Source organism: Ostrinia furnacalis, unplaced genomic scaffold (assembly GCF_004193835.3).
Source record: "Ostrinia furnacalis isolate ACB-3 unplaced genomic scaffold, ASM419383v2 OfSCF5758, whole genome shotgun sequence".
In the NCBI taxonomy this organism is placed as follows: domain Eukaryota; kingdom Metazoa; phylum Arthropoda; class Insecta; order Lepidoptera; family Crambidae; genus Ostrinia; species Ostrinia furnacalis.
This window is the reverse complement of record NW_021135997.1, coordinates 229,040-248,012: the sequence shown is the minus strand read 5'-3', so window position 1 is coordinate 248,012 and position 18,973 is coordinate 229,040. Positions and strand designations below refer to the sequence as shown.

At 38.6% G+C, this 18,973-nt stretch overlaps 2 protein-coding genes across 10 annotated transcripts in view; one reads left to right on the top strand and one right to left on the bottom strand.

Annotated features, from left to right (window-relative positions):
- Positions 1–1,550, top strand: part of Sxl (sex-lethal) — a 40,118-nt gene extending 38,568 nt beyond the window's left edge. For all 6 annotated transcript variants that reach the window (XM_028316506.1, XM_028316503.1, XM_028316501.1 and 3 more), the window contains one exon: positions 312–1,550. In XM_028316506.1, coding sequence (XP_028172307.1) covers positions 312–577 — 266 coding nt within the window. In that variant the 3' untranslated portion in view covers positions 578–1,550. The remainder of the gene's footprint in view (positions 1–311) is intronic.
- A 2,738-nt stretch (positions 1,551–4,288) lies between these two features.
- LOC114361464 (limulus clotting factor C-like) lies at positions 4,289–18,375 on the bottom strand. Of its 4 annotated transcripts, none has more exons than XM_028316496.1 (11): positions 18,269–18,375; positions 13,547–13,759; positions 12,696–13,072; positions 11,872–11,958; positions 11,029–11,140; positions 9,891–10,010; positions 9,195–9,371; positions 7,971–8,138; positions 6,979–7,135; positions 6,070–6,102; positions 4,289–5,078 (listed from the first exon to the last, which is right to left on the bottom strand). In XM_028316496.1, exons 1-11 carry the CDS (start codon positions 18,269–18,271, stop codon positions 4,888–4,890), a joined length of 1,638 nt encoding a protein of 545 aa, XP_028172297.1. In that variant the 5' UTR covers positions 18,272–18,375; the 3' UTR covers positions 4,289–4,887. The 4 variants fall into 4 exon arrangements, with proteins under 4 accessions (XP_028172297.1, XP_028172298.1, XP_028172299.1 ...); XM_028316497.1 differs by having other exon boundaries at positions 9,894–10,010; XM_028316498.1 differs by lacking the exon at positions 6,070–6,102.
- Positions 18,376–18,973: the final 598 nt, after the last annotated feature.

Genomic DNA, 18,973 nt, shown 5'->3' with positions numbered 1-18,973 from the left:
GATTTTCAACTTTTATTTAGTTCCAATTGCACAAACGCTCACTAAACACTAGTTAATGCATGTTTTTTTTTATTATAACATACCAATACCAATTTAGGATACCATTTTCTAAGTTTTGAACATAATAATAAAATCCTATTACAGTACAGTCCATAATTATTATTATAAACGACGCTGAAACTTGTTCCAGTCTCTAGCTAAGATTCAATTGGAAAANTTTATATATTTTTTAATATTTATATTTAGTGGGCGGTTGTTCAACACCGTTACCATTATATTGAGTTCTTATTTTTATTTTGTCATCCCCATAGGAGATTACGCTTGGAACTGCGGCAGTTGTATGGTGCCTGAACCGTGGGAACGTTTTCCATCGCCTCCGCTAGGGGGCAGCCACCCCAACACACCTCGGAATGGTTGCAGACCAAACTGCGCCAACAGGCTGGGATTCCCCAACTATATGCCAGGGAAAGGCACCCCCAGATCGGCCAGGGGAGGCAGAAACCCACCCTGGGCGCCAGGGTTCGAAGAAAGGTACAAGGGCCAGAGGTGCCGGAATGGCCCGTCTCCTTATTGGTAGTCAGACATAACCATTGGATTAATAATAGACGTAGAAATACTTTTAAAGTTTCATTCAATTCTTATAATGTTAAGAAAGGAGGTAATAAAGTTCGAACTCCTATGTTCTTCTGATAAAATTCGTTGCGGGTTCCAAGACAGTCAGCCTATCCCCGGGACTACTCAACCTTCACTGGTTGGGTTTCATGGACAAACTGGATCTTGGATAGGAGTTGCAGTGGTGGGAAAGAGAGGTTGGATTTGTCCTTGTCCCGTAATTTTAAGATAAATAAATGATGTGCTAGTCTGTTTTAAGTGATAAGACGTTGCGATTGTAGATCGTGTCAACTTGCGACAAAGTATAGGTTTGCTTGCATTTAATTCTTATTAAGTTTGGTGTCTGACGTCAAGTAGTAAGTAGTTGAGAGACATGTCTTGGTAAAAATCACATGTCTCTATTTGTCTCTAGTGTCTTCAAAGTAGTCCCTACCATATTTATTAACACTTTCACATCATCATGCGTTAAGTAGAATTTTCAGAGCTTAGTATGTCTACATTTATTATTACTCCAATTGGTTGAGTACTTGTGTACGAAGATGGAAATAGACACATGCAAGATTGATAATGCATCAGGAGTTTCTTTAATTTATACCTTGGCTAAAGTACATTGTAGGTTACGATCCGTTTCCGGGTTGATAAGTGTGCTTCGTCCTTTATTCCTACGGAAAATCATCTACCAGATCTCCAAGCCAAGGTGTTTATGTCCTGGAAGTATATTTCTATGTCTGCATAGATGTGTCTTAATTAAAACCTTTTTTTAAGTAATGAGTATGAGAAGTTAGACCTCATATCTGTAAATATTATTTAAGGCACTGCAGTTGATTCATTGTGTGATTGTGTGTATGCAATTTGGATAATGTTTAGGTCACATAGTGGATTTTAAATCTTTGCGGAAAGTTATTGTAGTATCCATGAAATAAATACTTATACTATCACATTTTTTGTATTTAATGTACCTTGACTACGTTAGAATATTTAAACTCGTAACTAGAAAATTTTAGAAACTTGACCTGACTCTACATCTCTCTCACACCTTCCTGGTTTGTTTAATGAGTGAGAGAGACAACTCCAGCAATAATTTACCTAATGCATGTTGACTTATGTACTAATAGAACATTCAATTATAAACCAAAGTACTGCGTCCTAGAGATCATTTTGCACTAACAGTCATCCGTCCTTGTTTGCTTTGCCCGGAGCAAATTATGATTATGGCTAAAATAACGTTAGTAAAATTTTATTTGTAATGATAAATTAATTGTTCATTTAATGAAATATGTACCATATTAATGGAAGTTTTTACCAATTTTTTGGGTATGTACAGTAACCGGCATATTAACGTACCACAAAATGACGTAGCAATGAATAGAACTTTGTGTAGTTCCAAATAGGGTTCAAAATCAAATTTGTCGTTAGTGGTAATTTGATTATGCTATATATTAAAATAATTGCGTTGATCGCAATTTAGTTTTGTCGAAGTTTTAAAGTCGTTTTAAGTTGTATGTTGTGCGGTATTTTTGTATAAGAAACAGGCAGGTGCGTGTATGAGCCTAATATCTTATACAAAACATGCACGTTACATATCTATGTGAGTATACCTTAATATCGTCGGTTAAGTTCTAAAACCACGTTCATCCTAAACTCGAACTTTGCTGTGTACAACTAGTACACCATTCTGGTAGTAATACTCAATTTATAAGTTTCTTTTGGACTTTTCTTGTGTATGATGGGCCCAAATAAAATGGCTGACAAATGACTCATAAAACTACTTAGATTTAGATTTTCTAGCAAATGATGGACGTGACATACAACATAAACGGCTCAAAACGACTTATATGGTTTTAGAACTTAACCGACGAACTATGAAGTCGTTGCATTTTTGTCATCTATTGTTTGATGCGCAGAAGGGATTTTAGTTTTTTCTCTTAAGACTTTGGTTTTATTTTATTCAGGCTGTTTTAACCTCTGGGTTTAGTTAGTTTTATTTAATTTAAGGTTTCATTTTTTACATTATTTCTGTATGTGGTCATTCGATTGATGTGAATTGATATCAGTAGAAGGGTAAATTACAATGCATTCGCTTCGTATTCTATAAGTAACTTCCTTCTGTGAAGCGACTTCGAAATTGAATCTGTCAGGGTTCGGACAAACCAACGCGATCACAGCGCGATCAACCGGCGTGCAGCGATGGCGATCAATGCATTTAGGTCTGGTCGCCATCGCTGCACGCCGGCTGATCGCGCTGTGATCGCGTTGGTTTGTCCGAACCTTCACAAATATTCGCTTGGTCTAGGGGTCAGGTGACCCTTGTGGGGTACACTACACATGTCAGCTTGCCCCTTTTTGTATAAAAATAATGATAACATTTACTGAAATAATGAACTTAATTTTAATAAAAATGTCATTGATCGAATGACCGATCTATTTAGTAAAAACTTCATTTATTATTGTAAATTGATTTTTTTACACATTTTTCATTTTATTTGTTGTAAAGTAATTAGAACGTCTATTTTTCTTCTTTGTATCATAATAATAAACGTTGGAAGTGTGATCGGTATTTTAATTTACTTTTGCTTCTTTATGATTGATTTATTTTTCTAGCTAGATTTTGTGTCATATTTATTACACAATCTTATCAAATTATTTAGAGTAATAAGATTTTTAGGTATCTATTTTTTCAAGCTTATTATCGAATAAAGGTACATACAAAATTACCTAGGTTCAGCTTGACGAAATTATTTTTAAGAAGATGAGAGGGCAAATTGAAAAAGGCTTGTTCTTAAAAAGTTTAATGGTTCAATTTACGATTATCATTATTTATTTTTTACCAGTCAATACAATAATATAAAATGTTACGAAAATGTCAAGAATTCAGACTTAAGTATTTAATTTTCCAACAATACAATAGTTCTTTTGAACAGTGATATTTTCATATTACAATCCGCAGTTTTATATGCGAATAATAAAAAAATCGAGCGCTACTAGACAATGCATCGAACAATGTAGATTTGTGTTTGGTTCGTTGTGTTACAGTTATAAAATCGACGAATCGAAATCTATAATGCGCGTCACATTGTCTAGAGATTTTTTAGCACCTGGTCTGCACAATGTCTTATTTCTATAAAAGGAATCTCAAAAATTATTGCTATTAACAGCGCCATCTAGGCTATAAGGAATGACCAACTTAGGGCGAGGGTCGCCTAATACGGCAAGAAGAGGCGCCAAATAAGGCAAAAGGCACCTAATAGCGACACGTAAAATATACTAAAGCCCGGTCTCCGAGCACGTATAATTTTTTTATTGCTGTCGCGACTCTGCCACGGACGCCCGCAGTGAGTGTGCGAGCGCGACAGCAACATATGTAATTACGCGCGAGCGATAAGGATGGGTAGCTTGGGGTCATTGGACGAAATTCTACGTGCTCGGCGACCAGACTATACAAGACTTATTTAAGGTTTTTTACAACAAATCTACCAACAATATCTTAAGCTTTTCGCAATGAATATAAAAAAAATATTAAAGTATGTGGCACTTGTATAAGTTTATAGATGAATAGGAAATTGAGGAAATGATGATCAATGGTTTTTAAACAGTGACTTCTTTTTATGGTAGAAACAATGTATTTTGACACAACAAATCCCATTCAACCATTGGGAATATTTTTATTCTGAAATAAGTAGATCTGCTACATCCATAATGTTCTTATAATGTTCATAATATTCCTCATTATTTGATCAATAGCTGCAATTTCGATACTGACTATTTGTACTTAATTTGTACCTCCTATAACTTAAAATGCATAAGTACGAGTTTACATTTTAATTCTACATAATATTCTTACTAAGTAGGTACACCAATACAATTTTAGAGAGTTCCATGTGGTCCCGTTAGAGAGCATGACTCGCCGACCCTATAAGAATAGATCGTTTCATCCACGAAGAATTTTTGGTCGAGGGTAGCGCGGGGTGCGGGGAGTTTGATCTGAGCAATCCGAGCGTCATTATTGTAGTGTGCGTGGGCACTCATGGAAATTTAGCGTGTACCTAACACTCAAACATTAGCGGAAGAATGGTGGGGCGCGTCTTAGTGGATGAAACGGTCTATATCTCTCAACCCGTTAGAGTTAACTGCGCACCTTGAGCCGTGACGTCACATCAACGCTCTAATATGGACTGGCGAATGAGGTGTGCTGGTAAGTGGGATGGAGAGTCGCATTCCAGCAAGTTGCGCAGTTAGCTCGTTCAGGCTGTACAAACCATTTATTACCTAGACTACCTACTCGCTAAGACGAGCCTTGATCCAAGGCAAGAACTTAGCAATATCAGTGAACACGACGTAGTGCGACGGGTCGCAGCGGTACTCGTTCTGCCTAGCTACCGAGAGGGAGACCAGCCCTCTGAGGTACCATAGCCCGTTGATCTTGAAAACCATCCCTCCACCGCTGTCGCCGTTGCACACCGATGTACCTGGTAAAACACATTAATTTAATAATTTGGGTATTAGATTAGGCTAAAGTCCGGCCGCCGAGCACGTAGAATTTCGTCCAATGACCCTTAGCTACCCATCCTTATCGCTCGCGCTTAATCGCTTAGTCACGACTGTGCAGGATGGGTAGTTTGGGGTCATTGGACGAATTTCTACCGACCGGACTTTAGGCAATGACAGTTTAACTTTCCCCCGGGACAAACTTGACCTTCACTAGTTGGGTTTTTATTGGCGGTCAAGCTGTAGATCCTGGCTACACAGGAGTTGCAGCGGTGGGAACGAGAGGTGGGAATATTCCCGTGTAAGATTAGGCTATTAGGGTTTGAACAATTGAAAAAGTTATAGGTACTTACCCAGCTTCTGGCCCTTTGTCAGATTTTTTTGGGTTAGATCATTTAACTTAGCTCCTTAAAAGCGACCGCAGCGCTTGCGAGTTAGGCTGTTATCCATTCCTTATAGGCTGGGTACCGGATTTCTTATAGGCTGATTTCATCATCATCATCATCATTTCAGCCATAGGACGTCCACTGCTGAACATAGGCCTCCCCCAATGCTTTCCATGTTGATCGGTTGGTAGCGGCCTGAGTCCAGCGCTTCCCTGCTACCTTTACGAAAGCGTATTTAGGCACCATAGATTCTAAGATTGAGAGAAAGATAGAATGTGCTTTTGTGATAATTAGTTTGATCGTAGGGCGATTACAATAATTTTCATTGTTCTGTTAACTCGAATTAACTTCTATCTCATGCAAAAGATTATTAAATTGTGGTTTAGTGCCATGCAATCCTACGTGCAGACCTATCACCTATTCATAACATTGGATCCAAGCTCTTAGTGGTTACTTAGTTAATTAATTTGTAAGTAATTATAGTAAGATTTTGTGTTAAGTTATTATGCTTAGCTCAGTGCCCTTCGATTGCTTATTGATGCTTAGGTGTGTTAATTTAATTAATTGTTCATAACAAACGGCATACTTGTTATTCTTCCGGTTCGTTCATCGTAGGTTCCTGCAAGTATACCCGTTTTTATAAGGAAAATGTTAACATTAACAATAATAATGCCATTAAATTATAATATTCGCACGCTAGATTGTTCGAGTACCTTGTATTATAAAGGCCAGCCTTGAAATCGTGACTTCTTCTATAAAAGAATAAACGAATTTTATATCCACTCTACTATACTATAGGAAGGTAGGTGTAGGTAATGTTATCAATAATTATAATAATTTATATGAATTATATGTACACTCTCATCGAAACAGCAATAAAAGTACGTTGAATACTCGTAGCTCAGGGGCTCGCACACGGTATACTTAAGTACCTAGGCAATTTACAAAATAATGCAAGGGGGCAAATGTTTGATTAAATAAATGAGTTACCAGAGGATGAGTGTGTCAATGTAAAGAGACAACACCATTAAATAGGTTTGTACAACCCGGCCCAGTTAACTGCGCACCTGGCGTGACGTCACATCGACGCTCTGCCCCCTTAGACAAAACGCACTCTTTGATCGAATCGAAAATCGAATCCGTCAAAACTCCATACAAAAAAGGGGCTTTTCGACCACTTTTCGACTGGTTTGCGATTATAATTTACACTTTGTCTAGACCCACTGGTACGAACGGGGCGNGAAAAAGACTATAGGCAAGCATCGTTTGTGAATACGGGCGTTAGTCTATTTTCGTGTGCCTAACTTATGTCTTAGAACCTGTCTTCTTCATCATCATCATTTCAGCCACAGGATGTCTACTGCTGAACATAGGCCTCCCCCAATGACTTCCACATCGCACGGTTGGTAGCGGCCTGCATCCAGCGCCTTCCTGCTACTTTTATCAGGTCGTCGGTCTACCTTGTGGGTGGACAGGGTAGGTGGACCTGTCTTACCGTTTCTATATCCAGCGCAGTACGTGTACTCCGAGGTGAATTGCACGAAGAATTCGCTGTAGGATCTGATGCAGGTCTCGGTTTTCACCACGGGCATTTCCACCAGGCTCAGCTCTTCAGTCGCCACGCCTGTCTCGTCGAAACCCCATCCTACCACCTGGAAGGTTTTGGGAAATATTAAGCAGCTGATTCCGAATTAGATTCGCTGTTATTTATTTTGTAACTACTTTAGTACCTAAAGGCTACCATACATAACAGTATCGTCTATCCCACGAAAGTCGTTTCTTTTCTACAATTACTTAGGCTTTTATAAGCACTTTTACACGTTTAACCCACCACTGATTAAGTAAGGACAATAAATGGGCCATTCCTGCAATGAGAATGTTCACTACCCCCTATTATAATAGGGGGTAGTCCCACTGCTATGCAAGTAGTCCCACAGTGGGTCTACAGGGTAATAGGGGTCACTGCCTAGGCCATTGGTTCCCAAACTTATTTGAGACGCGCCCCCTTTCGACCATACAAGAAATTCCGCGCCCCCCCTCCTCCAGTCAAGATTATTTTATTGGTCGTATCGCAGTCTGGCATGCATTCTCTCAGCTGTCGCAGGTTTTTTATACTTAAGTACATAGTAGGCCCGCTCCCCCACTTAGGGAACCAATGGCCTAGGCCTGGGTTGGCGAACCAATGGCACGCGTGCCAATGATGGCACGCGACATAATATTTTGGGCACGCCACCAATCACAAATTCAGTAATTCAATAGTAAATAATGTGTTTTGATTATGAGCTATCGTATTTGCCCACATCAGTTAGTGCCACTGTAGAGTAAGGTCGTGTCACTCACCAGTGGCGCCACTTGTTTAATACCCCTCATTGATAGCATTAGGTTAATTTAATGGCACGTCTATGACTACTTCAAACATTTTTTTTAGAATAGTTGCACGTTGATACTTAAAGGTTCGCCATCCCTGGCTAGGCCATCTGAACTCACCGATCCCCTCTTCCCGACGATGGTATTGAGGCTGGTGTCGCTGTCAGGCCAGAGGCACACCGGCCGCACCCAGTCGGTGAAGAAAACCGGTTCCCGGAGAACCAGGATGGCCAGATCCATCTGGTACGACGAGCCGTTGTACTCAGGGTATTTGTGGATATGAGACACCTGCAACAACGACAAAGACAAAGTTTTTATTATATTGTGCTTTTATTCAGTACTTACGCCCCATTTCCAGGGCGCTTTAATTGTCGTTCTTTAATAATTATGTGTAGGTAGGTAATTATTGTGTCATTTACTGACATGGTTTCTAAGACTTGTGGCGACGCCACTACAAACTAGTGACCAACAGATGGCGCTGTTACTACTTCATTAAGGCACACTCCGCCGCTCATACAAACCTGCATCGCGGTGACGGAGTTTTATATCCTGCCAAGTATACAGGGTGGAATTTTGTAATGCCACCTGGAGGGAAACTACTCTTAATATTGTAGATAGACATTTTTTCTCAAAGAAAACATTCCTTTATTTTTGAAAAGAAACAGAACTGCATTCAAAGATTTCCAAAAATTTGCTTGCCACACCCAGAATTCGAACCAACTAAAATCTGTAAAAAATTACACCCTGTATTTTTATTGCATCGATCGAAATCTCTCTAACAAACTTGATAAATCATATGAAAGGAAAACCATGAAATCTTAAATTATTTTAATTATGTACAGGAAATTGTATGGTATGGTAGAGAATTTGCGAAAAAAATTCGACAACCTTTGAATGCCGTTCTCTTTCTTTTCAAAAATTAAGGAATGTTTTCTTTCAGTAAAATTTTATATCTACAGTATTAAGAGTACTTTCCCTCCAGGTGGCATTACAAAATTCCACCTGTATATAGGCAAACCAAGATGGTGTAAATTGGACCTTGGTCCCCGAGCATAACAACCGCTCGGAAGGAAGCACTAACATCTAGCTTCCTTATTGTGGTTGAGCATCATATCCCACAGACTTTTATGGGCTACTAGCGGCCGCCCGCGACTTCGTACGCGTGGAAGTGGATCCCATTTTACTTTTCGTAAAATCCTTTCTTAGCGGATGCCTAGGTCATAACATCTACCTGCATGCCAAATTTCAGCCCGATCCGTCCAGTGGTTTGGGCTGTGCGTTGATAGATCACTGTCAGTCAGTCAGTCAGTCACCTTTGAGTTTTATATACTTAGATGTACTTACAAGCCTGATCTGTACCCCTTCAACCGACGTCCTCAGGTTGTGTTTACCCAGGTAGACTGTTAGTGTGTTCTTGTCGGTGAGCCTGTTGGATCCTTTCTGGGTGACGCAGTGGGCAGCCGTCACGATGTGGCGTTCCGACACCAGGGTGCCCCCGCAGATGTACTTGTTATCCACTGTCTGGAGGGAGATAAATAAATAAATATAACGGATCGATATTTCCAGAACATTATAAGATATAGCAATGAGTTTAATTTTTCTATAACAATCTAAGTAAGTAATCAGATTGATATGCTTGATAGTCCTAATTTGAACTTATTTTCTATTCTTTAACCTTCGACGGCAGCGTATCTACCGCTGTGCAGTGTGTTACCTAGTGTGTTTCTTGAGTGAGGAACAAGCGCGTTCTCTTTGGCGTTGATATCATCAAAGATTCAAAGACGAGAGTAGGTACTTGTCAGACAAATCAAATGGGCCCAAACTCGACAGGGTTGCATCGTTTCTTTACAGAATTCCTTCCGGCTTCATCATCAGACCAGCTTACCTCAACCTAATGCAAGGTCATCCGAACATGTGTATGCAAAATTTTAGCTCGATTGGTGGTCAAGAAATGGGTGTAACTACTTAATTCAATTTGTAAGATTTGAACAACAATTTCTCTCCCAATATCTTACTAGGATACTTAAAAAAAGATACTCCTACCTGGGTCTGGTATAAGGCCACTTGCCAGGGCCACTGGCCTTCGTAGGTCGGGACACCATTGACGATCAGAGGGTTCAGGATTTTAGGGTTCTGCTTCACTACTGAACCGCACTGCACCTGCGAAAACAGAAAGAACGTGGTCATCAGGGCATCCTTCAAAAAAGAGCAGCCTACATGATAAACCTTGTTCTTAGAAGCTCCAGTGACATTCTGCGAGTTACAGTTTAATAGATTAAACTGTCCCTTATGAACGTCATCAACATCGTCATCAGAAAAATAAGAAAAAGAGCAGCCTCAACGCAAAGCTACTTATTACTTTTGGAAACTCCAATGACATTCTGCGATTTACTTAAAACTCCAATACGAATTTCGGGTTTTTTAATTATCGTCAGACATAATTTTTGATGAGTCAGTAAATGTTAATGATCATTAATACATTTTCTGTAACTACGTATTATTGCTATTTAGAAGGTTCCGATAGTGGTTCCATAATATTGAGGAATGGGACTACCTACATTTGAATTTGGTAGAGGTACCTACCTACTTGTTATTTATTATGAATCATAGGTATCTAAATCCCTATGTAGGTACCTATTTGTAACTCAAGTTCTAAAATTAAACTTTGTTTTGTCTGATCTTTGTAATTCATAAATAATAAATCGTAATGTAGAGCTCCATCTCAGAAGTCGAACCGGATTCTCCATAATTATATTTAAATTGCTACATACCGGTTTGTGCGGGGCTTTACCGCGTTATGGCCTTATGATTTGGACGATTAACAATAAGTATTTAACTGCCTTTTGGGTATTTTAACTTTCTTTCATAGTTATATGAGACTAGCAGCCACCCGCGACTTCGTATGCACGGATCCCGTTTTACCCCCTTAGGGGTTGAATTTTGCAAAATCCCGTCTTAGTGAGCATCTACCTACGTTCTAAAATGAATCCCCATGCAAAATTTTAGACTCTTAGCACTTGTAGTTTCTGATATTTCGTGATGAGTGAGTGAGTCAGTGACCTTTTGCTTTTAAATACTTAGCTACTATATAATATCGATTTACTTTTAAAGCTACAACGGAATTCGCACCAAATTTTATCATCTCTTTCTATTATAGTTTCTTTAAATTATAGTTCACCTGTGGTTTGTTGTTGTTCCCCTCGTCGAACATCGGGGGTCTGGACGTGGGCCTTCCAGGCACGAAGACCACCGGCAGACCACCTCCGAAGCCTCCACCTCCTTTCTCTTGGCTGAAAGAAGTTCTAAAATTAGTACGAGATATAGAGTGATGCCAACTAATGCGCTGAGTTCGAAACTCAGTATCAACTCGACGTTCAAAATCTTTAGTTCTACGCAAGCAATGTATAAACTGTTTACATTATGACGTCTGCAGCAATGTGCTTTTGGGCATATTTCTGCGACACCGGCCCCGCCCCCTTGTCACATCTGCCTCTAGTTTCTGTGATCAGTGGTACATACTTATGGGTGATTAAAAGTGACGCTATTTACGAGGAGGGTCATTTTGTGACGGTCAAAAACATCAACAAAAAAATAATGTCGTCGGTCAGCAAGACTTTGATGTGCTTCTGATTTTTGTTTTTTTTTTTACCCTGTCACGTCATAAGTAATGTCAATGTCATACCTCAAGAACTGGCTGAGTCAAGTGCTATAGATGACCCACGCTGAACTGTCCCGCCAAACTCAATGACAGGGGGGCGCTACCATCGTTCAACTATATGGTTTCCAACATGGCAAAAATCTGAACCAGCGATCCGGTATTGACGGTGGCGCCCCACTGTCAATGTCATCGACAGGACAGTCCAGTATTTTGGATCTATAGTGTCCACTATCTAACTAAATAGGTACCTAATAAAACACTGATGATGATAATGATGTTTAAAATAATGTTGATGATGATTAGGATAGGAAGGCCTTTGTTCAGCAGTGGCTATCTTTCAGTTAAAGGGACGATGATGATTACCTGTCATCTGCTTCCGTGGTGGTTCCTGGACGTCTGGGAGGCCAGTCCACGATCTTGATGCCGTTGGAGGTGTCATGACCACCAGCTCTGGAGCAAGCAAAATGTTTCAAAACGGTGATAAAGGTTTTTAAGGCTGGGTTGCATCATCTTACTTTAACTTTTATAAACGTCAAGATTATGTGAAACTTCATACAAAAACACCAGTTATCGTTATAGTTATGGTTAAAGTTGAGTGGTGAAGCAGTGGCGGCGTAGCATAGGTTGGCACCCGGGGCGGCACCCGTCATAATATAAATTATAGCCTAAGGCACCCCACAATGGCACCCCCCTGTCATGACATCACGACCGTCCTTGCCATGCAGATGCGCCAGTGAGTACTAATCTGCGCGACTTGTCACCCCCTGATGCTTGGCACCCGGGGCGGACCGCCCCCTTATGAATTGAAATTATGTTTTATAGTAAAACTACTACGAACTTAGAATCTTCCTTATCCATAGATGAACGATACCTATTACCGAATACCATATTTCTCTATTAGTTAGGTAATGTGATGATAAAATACAAATCAAAATGCCATTAAGAAAATTTCATATCAATATTTACAAAAATACAAGATTTATTAATTACAGAAAGGAAAATTTTTGGATATCAATTGAGATAATGTTAATTTTGTTTACCATTTCTTTATTTTTTAATTAATTTTTAATTAAATGGGGTTGGCTACCGAGTTTTTTTGGTGTTCTTGACTGGAATGTACATATTAAAATTTTCAGCACGATCTTTTACGACTTACTTAAGTGACACTGATTAAAATTGGTACTTACATATCAACAGGGTTGGGACTACCGCCAGAAGGTGGTCTATACACCGGGTGTTCTTGTGCCCAGTCTGTTACAGGTCTTTCTGTTATGGGTCTCTGCGTGACAACCCTTTCTGTTGTTCTGTCTGGAACAGGCCTGGTGGGCGCTTTGGTGGGTTTCGGCGTAGCCCAGTTAGTGTCTGGAGTGACTGGTGAGCGTATATCCGCATTGCAGATCTCCCTGCCATTCAGTCTGATGGTCTTAAGCTTGGGGGTAGGGTTGAGTATGTTGTATTGGACGAAGAACCGCACAGCCACCGCTGGGCCAGGGTGAATCATCATGTCGCTGTTCTCCACTTTGAAGTCCTTGTTGTCTGACGTCGAGACGTCGCCGATCCAATTCTGAAAGAGGCATGTTTGCGTAATTTTTGAAGATCTCTTTTATTGAAAAGGAAGAGTTGTTTTAATCTGATAATGAAGTTAAAGCTATAGGAATTTATGATGCATGACTGTCTGGTTAAGCAATAAGTCTGAGTACTCTAAGTTTACGTCATTTAAAATGTAAACGTCGTTATTGTTTGTGACCTGTACAGCAAAGGTTTGCCTCCGAAACCTATTACAGGTTCCAGCCCCTTACTGTTTGGGTTATACATTACATATATTTATAATATTACTGCTATTTCGGCTGCCCGCGACTTTGTACACGTGGACCCCGTTCTACCCCCTTAGGGGTGGAGTTTCGAAAATCCGTGCTTAGCGTATGTCTACACCCAATAAGGAATCTACCTGCCAAATTTTATGTTTGTAGGTGTTATGTGGTTATAGTTTCTGAGATTGCCTATGGTTGGTTTGTTTTACTCAAAGTTAAAAACTTACCCCAAGGATGTCTGCCTTGCCATCGAGCACGATGTTCAGCCATAACCCATGGAGAGTGCTATCGGTGGACAGGTTGACAACACCATACCACCTGTTCTTCTCGGCGCCCAGTGGTTCGTACATGAACACATTGGGACAGGGTGATATTGGCACATCCTGTTCGTAGCTGGGGACAGCCAGCGCGACGATCAGGAGGCAGGTTATGTGTCTAATCTGGAAAGAAAATGTTAGATCAGCTGGGATGCGCGCCGTGATAAAATCTTATCGATTAAGACAGATGTATGAGCAAAATCGATAAAATGGCGTAATAAAAGCTTATTGCAGCATGCATTCTACATACAGGTAGTGCGATTTGACTAATCCCCGAACTAAATGTTGTTGAGGGAAAGGTCGTGGGTTCGATGCCCACCTCAGGCAGTTCGATTTTTTCAAGCTATTTATAAATAGCTAATAGTTCTGTGCTGTGAGGGTGCTGGCGGTTTATAAATAAACCTGTATACTGGTAATATCTACAGGGTGTACGATGAACTAAAATAAAATAAAATAAAATAAAATAAAACTAGAAAAGTAGTTTTATTTACATTATCTTTGTCAATAATCTATACTTATAATAAATCTGTAGAGAGGTCAATTCTGTACAGTCACGGAATGAAAAGGTTCGTCAGTTTTCAAATTGATTCCTTCAACGAATCGCGAGCACATAATATTACCTTTTGAAACTATGTTACAGAATAATCTCGAGTTAGAGAAAATAATCTTTAACTGTTCGTCAGTAAGGTTCAAATTTATTCAGATCAAAGTTGTTAGACGATTTAACTTGTCAAGAAGATTATTATGATTGATAAACTAAAACCTTCTTGTTGGTTCAACCTGCCTTTATCTATTAAATACAAAAAACTACATTTTGTAACATTGCACTGATGGGATAGAAAAATAAACAAGCAAAACCTTATTCGTTAGCAAAGGTCATATTTATTTAAATGTTAGCAGCACTGTTTCTTGCACTGTTATGTTGGCAGGTTTGACTCTTACAGTACCTAGTGCAAGCGAAAACCGACACTAAGGTGACGAACCTTTTCATTCCGCGACTGTACATGAAATAAGTATATTTTCAAAATAACTATCAGGGGGTGATTAGTGATCGATACTGATGCCAAAAATGCAAGCAGTAAAATTTTTGTCTGTCTGTCTGTCTGTATGTTCCTTATAGAAACAAAAACTACTCTACGGATTTTAACGAAACTTGGTACAATTATTCTTCATACTCATGGGCAGGTTATAGTATACTTAGGAATTCCCACGGGAACGGGAATTAGCGGGAAAATCCTTTTGTATGAAAAATCTAAACCGCTTAAGTTGACGCTTGAAATTTGGCATGCAGGTACCTTAGTAAACTTAAAGCTTAGTTACAACAGGATATTGCAAAATTCCCACGGGAACGGGAATTAGCGTGAAAAAACATTTGTATGAAAAAATCTAAACCGCGCAAGATAGATGAAGGGGGTAAAACGGGATCCACGCATACCTACGAAGTTGCGGGCGGCCGCTAGTGAATAATAATTTCCCAGAAATTGTTACATTGAATTCTTTTATTCTTTTCCTAATCGTAGCGCCTTGTTAACTTAGTAATTACATTAGTAATTTAACCATTTATTTTACGACAAAAATAAAATAGAAAAACGGGATCCACGCGTACGAAGTCGCGGGCGGCCGCTAGTTTTAATATAAGAATGCTGTTATGCCTTGAATTGCCTTGGTACCTCGCATGTAACCGTATGATGTCAATTGCGTACAAAAATAACTTTGCAACCCGTAAAGCCGGTTGTACGCAGGTCGTCTGCCTGGGGTAGGACTATAAGCAGCTGGCAAAGGTTGTTTTAAACTGGGCTAGATCCCAGTTATGGACATTGTATTTAAATTTACCTTTCTGGGACGAATATGCGAATCAGGTCTCCTCAAAAGATGTATTGAAATCCATACTAAATTAAACTGAAGTGTATCCTAAGGGGGTAAAAAGGGAGTGAAGGGGTTCAATTCCCGCCTTAAGCAGTTCGATTTTTTCAAGTTATTTATAATTTTCAAAAAAGGGAGTGAAAGTTTGGGGAATAACTTATCGCTGTAGGTACTGACTTAGATGAAATTAGGTAGGTATGGAGATAGTTTATTGCGATTCAGGAAAATACCTAGGTAGGTAGGGGAACATGCGAGCGGTCGATTTCTTGTGTCTTTCCACGGGAGAAGCCGTGGGAAAAAGTAGTTTATTACTTAAATCTAATTGTGTACAATATGCGTGTGTTTTAAACATAGTAAATCTCAAAGTATTATAAGTATAAGGTCGACCTTATTGTCTTGTTACAAGTAAACAATTCCCGACAATAGTTGATGCGATAAGCATGAACTATTGACACTAGATAAAATTATTTTATATATTGGTTACTATTTTGTTTAATCCAGACTACAGTGTTGGATGGAATTTGAATGGAATATAATAGAATAGAATTATTTATTCGCTAAGTTTAGTGCAAACAGCTATTTCGACTTCCCTATTCTATTATTATGACAGTTTAACTTTCTTCACGGGACAAACTTGACCTTCACTGGTTGCGTTTTCTTCTGGGTTTTACAACTCTCTCTCAGAAATTCGCGAAATAGTGGAAAGTTTTATGGAAATGACATTCAAAACAAAATTAATTAATTAATCGAAAATACCCGGAAAAGCAGAGTTAAGACAAAGCTATTTAATAGTTAAGTTACTATTAATCTGATCTGCGATTCTGGTAAATAAAAAACCGCAAACCGCCAAAGGTCAACAAGTCGCTAATTTCCTACACGGAGTGAGACATCTTGATGCAAACTTTATTTAGTGAGAATGTAAGGGACATACCACACCACGTGTTTGTTGAAAGTATAGTCTTTTCTGATTGATATTTATGTACCTAGATCGATTCATCCGGTCATTTTTTCATAAAAATGAATTAACTACGACGAAAATGAAGTCTTCAGACTTTAATTTTTTAAATTTACAATTTTTAATATAGGTACTTTAAAAAAGTCAATTTGACGAAAGGCGTTAGCTAAAGCTGCAAAATTTGATTCGTACAGGCTTTGACATAAAAAAATAAAATAAACTGATATCGTCAACAACGGGCGTCTTAAACTTTGGTCACTATATCTTTAGGTACTAATACCTATATCAAAATAAATATGCGAGAGTAAAATAGCCATTCTTACTAGTATATCAAGTAATCACACTTAACTCAATCAATGCCTACTAGCCTTTTACTGCAATAAAATAATATTATTGTTGTTCCAATTGCGTAATACTGGCTGTAAATAATTCTCATTCGTGTCCGCCGAACTCATAGAGTAGCATTAATTACGTTTACTACATACGTAGTGTGGTTAACGCCTAATGACTGGCTCAATATTTTCCTTGTTTGTTGATACAGGTATGTGTTAATTTGATGTCAAATGATGTCGAACTAACGGTCAGTTATCCTGTTTTGACTGGTAAAAGTAGATTAAAAAGAAGTTTTGTTTACTGTTATTGTGGCCAGTGGCAAAGCTTTCGAATTGAGCTTTTTGTCGTGATATTGTAGGTATTATATTATGGTCATTATGAGAGCGATATGAAGATTTTAGATATTATATCGAAATTGATGACGAATAAAATGATCAATGAAGAACAAGAATCACAATAATACAGGGTGAAAACGATAAGTGATCTCACTCGATTGTTTCTAAACTATAAAAGGAATCAAAAAGTTGATTACTGATACTGAAAGCGCTTCACAAGCTCTATCAAACGGTATCAATAATATGTTACAGAATAAACTGGATATAACCGAAAATGCAATATTTTCAGCTTCCATACATTTAGTAAAGCACACACACTTATCGTTTCCACCCTGTATAATGTAGGAATTCAAGTTCTTAGATCGTGACGTTATCTTAGCTCTTGGCATGATAGTTTTAGTAATTAGTTATATACGCTAACATAACTGCAATTTAGCATAGAGCCCTTTTAAGTAGGTACTACTCATCATCATAACTTTTACGGCCGTATTCACAAACGATGCTTGCTTAAGTGAAGCAGCAAATCGAACGCACAGCGTTGAGTAGAGCTCTGTGATTGGCTCGTGTCACCCTGAGCGTCCACGCGCACTGTGAGACCTCATAGTAGGTAATTTTTGTGAATACGGGCGTTGTTTAATAATATTGTCAGATAGACAGTTACTTAGCTAGTTNCTATAGTTGCTAGTTAGCTCACGGTTAGAACACTTGTCTATCATATTCTTTTGTTTTGTTTAAAAATGGTTGTTTCTGAGGGTAATCACGATTCAATCAATCAGGCTTGTGGCAAAATGTGTCGTCGTGGAATTTGTATAACTTTGTTAAGATGTGCGTTTTACTACTTCTAGTAGACGACAAACTCTTTTATAGTCAAGTTTTGTTGTCAATCGATTTAAAGAAGCCCTTAATGACCCTTGCCAAATAGGCACGTAGTCTTAAAGTGGTTTCCAAAAAGCAATAAAATTTATATATTTTTCGTCGCCTTTTCCTGTTGATCTTCAACAAAATCCGGAACAAAAATCAACCAATGGCATTGCTACCAACCGGTTACAACAATACACTACCTCACTCACAGAATAATGCACTCACAGTCACTATAAAAATTAAATAAAACTAAACACTTAGGTGATTACACGCACTAATGCTTACCATTGTAGGAAAAACACAAAACTATAGCAATTAATTGTTCGCTGTGCGCGAGTCGACATGCGCACGCGGCGCTCGGTACTTCGCGAATGACAAGATGATTATTAAAGATAAGGTCAAGTTTACGATGTAATTGAGTTGAGATCAGAAACGTCATTAGCAGGTTTACTTAATTCTTAATGTGTGATACCTACTTACTCACCAGATAGAAATTTTAATGGGTAAATAAAAGACAATAGGGATGATGACTGGGTAATGAAATCGAAATTGTATTTAGTCCGTCAGACAGATAATAAAAAAATTTTGGACACTTATTTTTGCATTTTTTTCATAATCGAATAATTGCCTACAGTATTATATTGACTTGAAATGTCTCGTGACGTCACTTTTGAGTAAAAAATCTACTCAAGCGTGACGTAACGCGCCATTTCAACTCGATGTAGCACTGTTATTTATTTAATTATGAAAGAAAATAAAAAATATGAGTCATAATATTTTCTGATAAGGTATCTGTCTGACGAACAAATAATTGAAATTTTGTCATCTAGCCTATTTGATAAGGCGACGTATTTTATATTACCCTAGCTCCCCTAGTTAGTATCATTTAATTTTGTGGCAGTTGTAATTTCGGAATCGCTTAGTTCCAGATTTTTTTGGTATGTTATTTTCTTCGCTTCAAGAAAATTGTCTCAATGTCAGTGAAATATT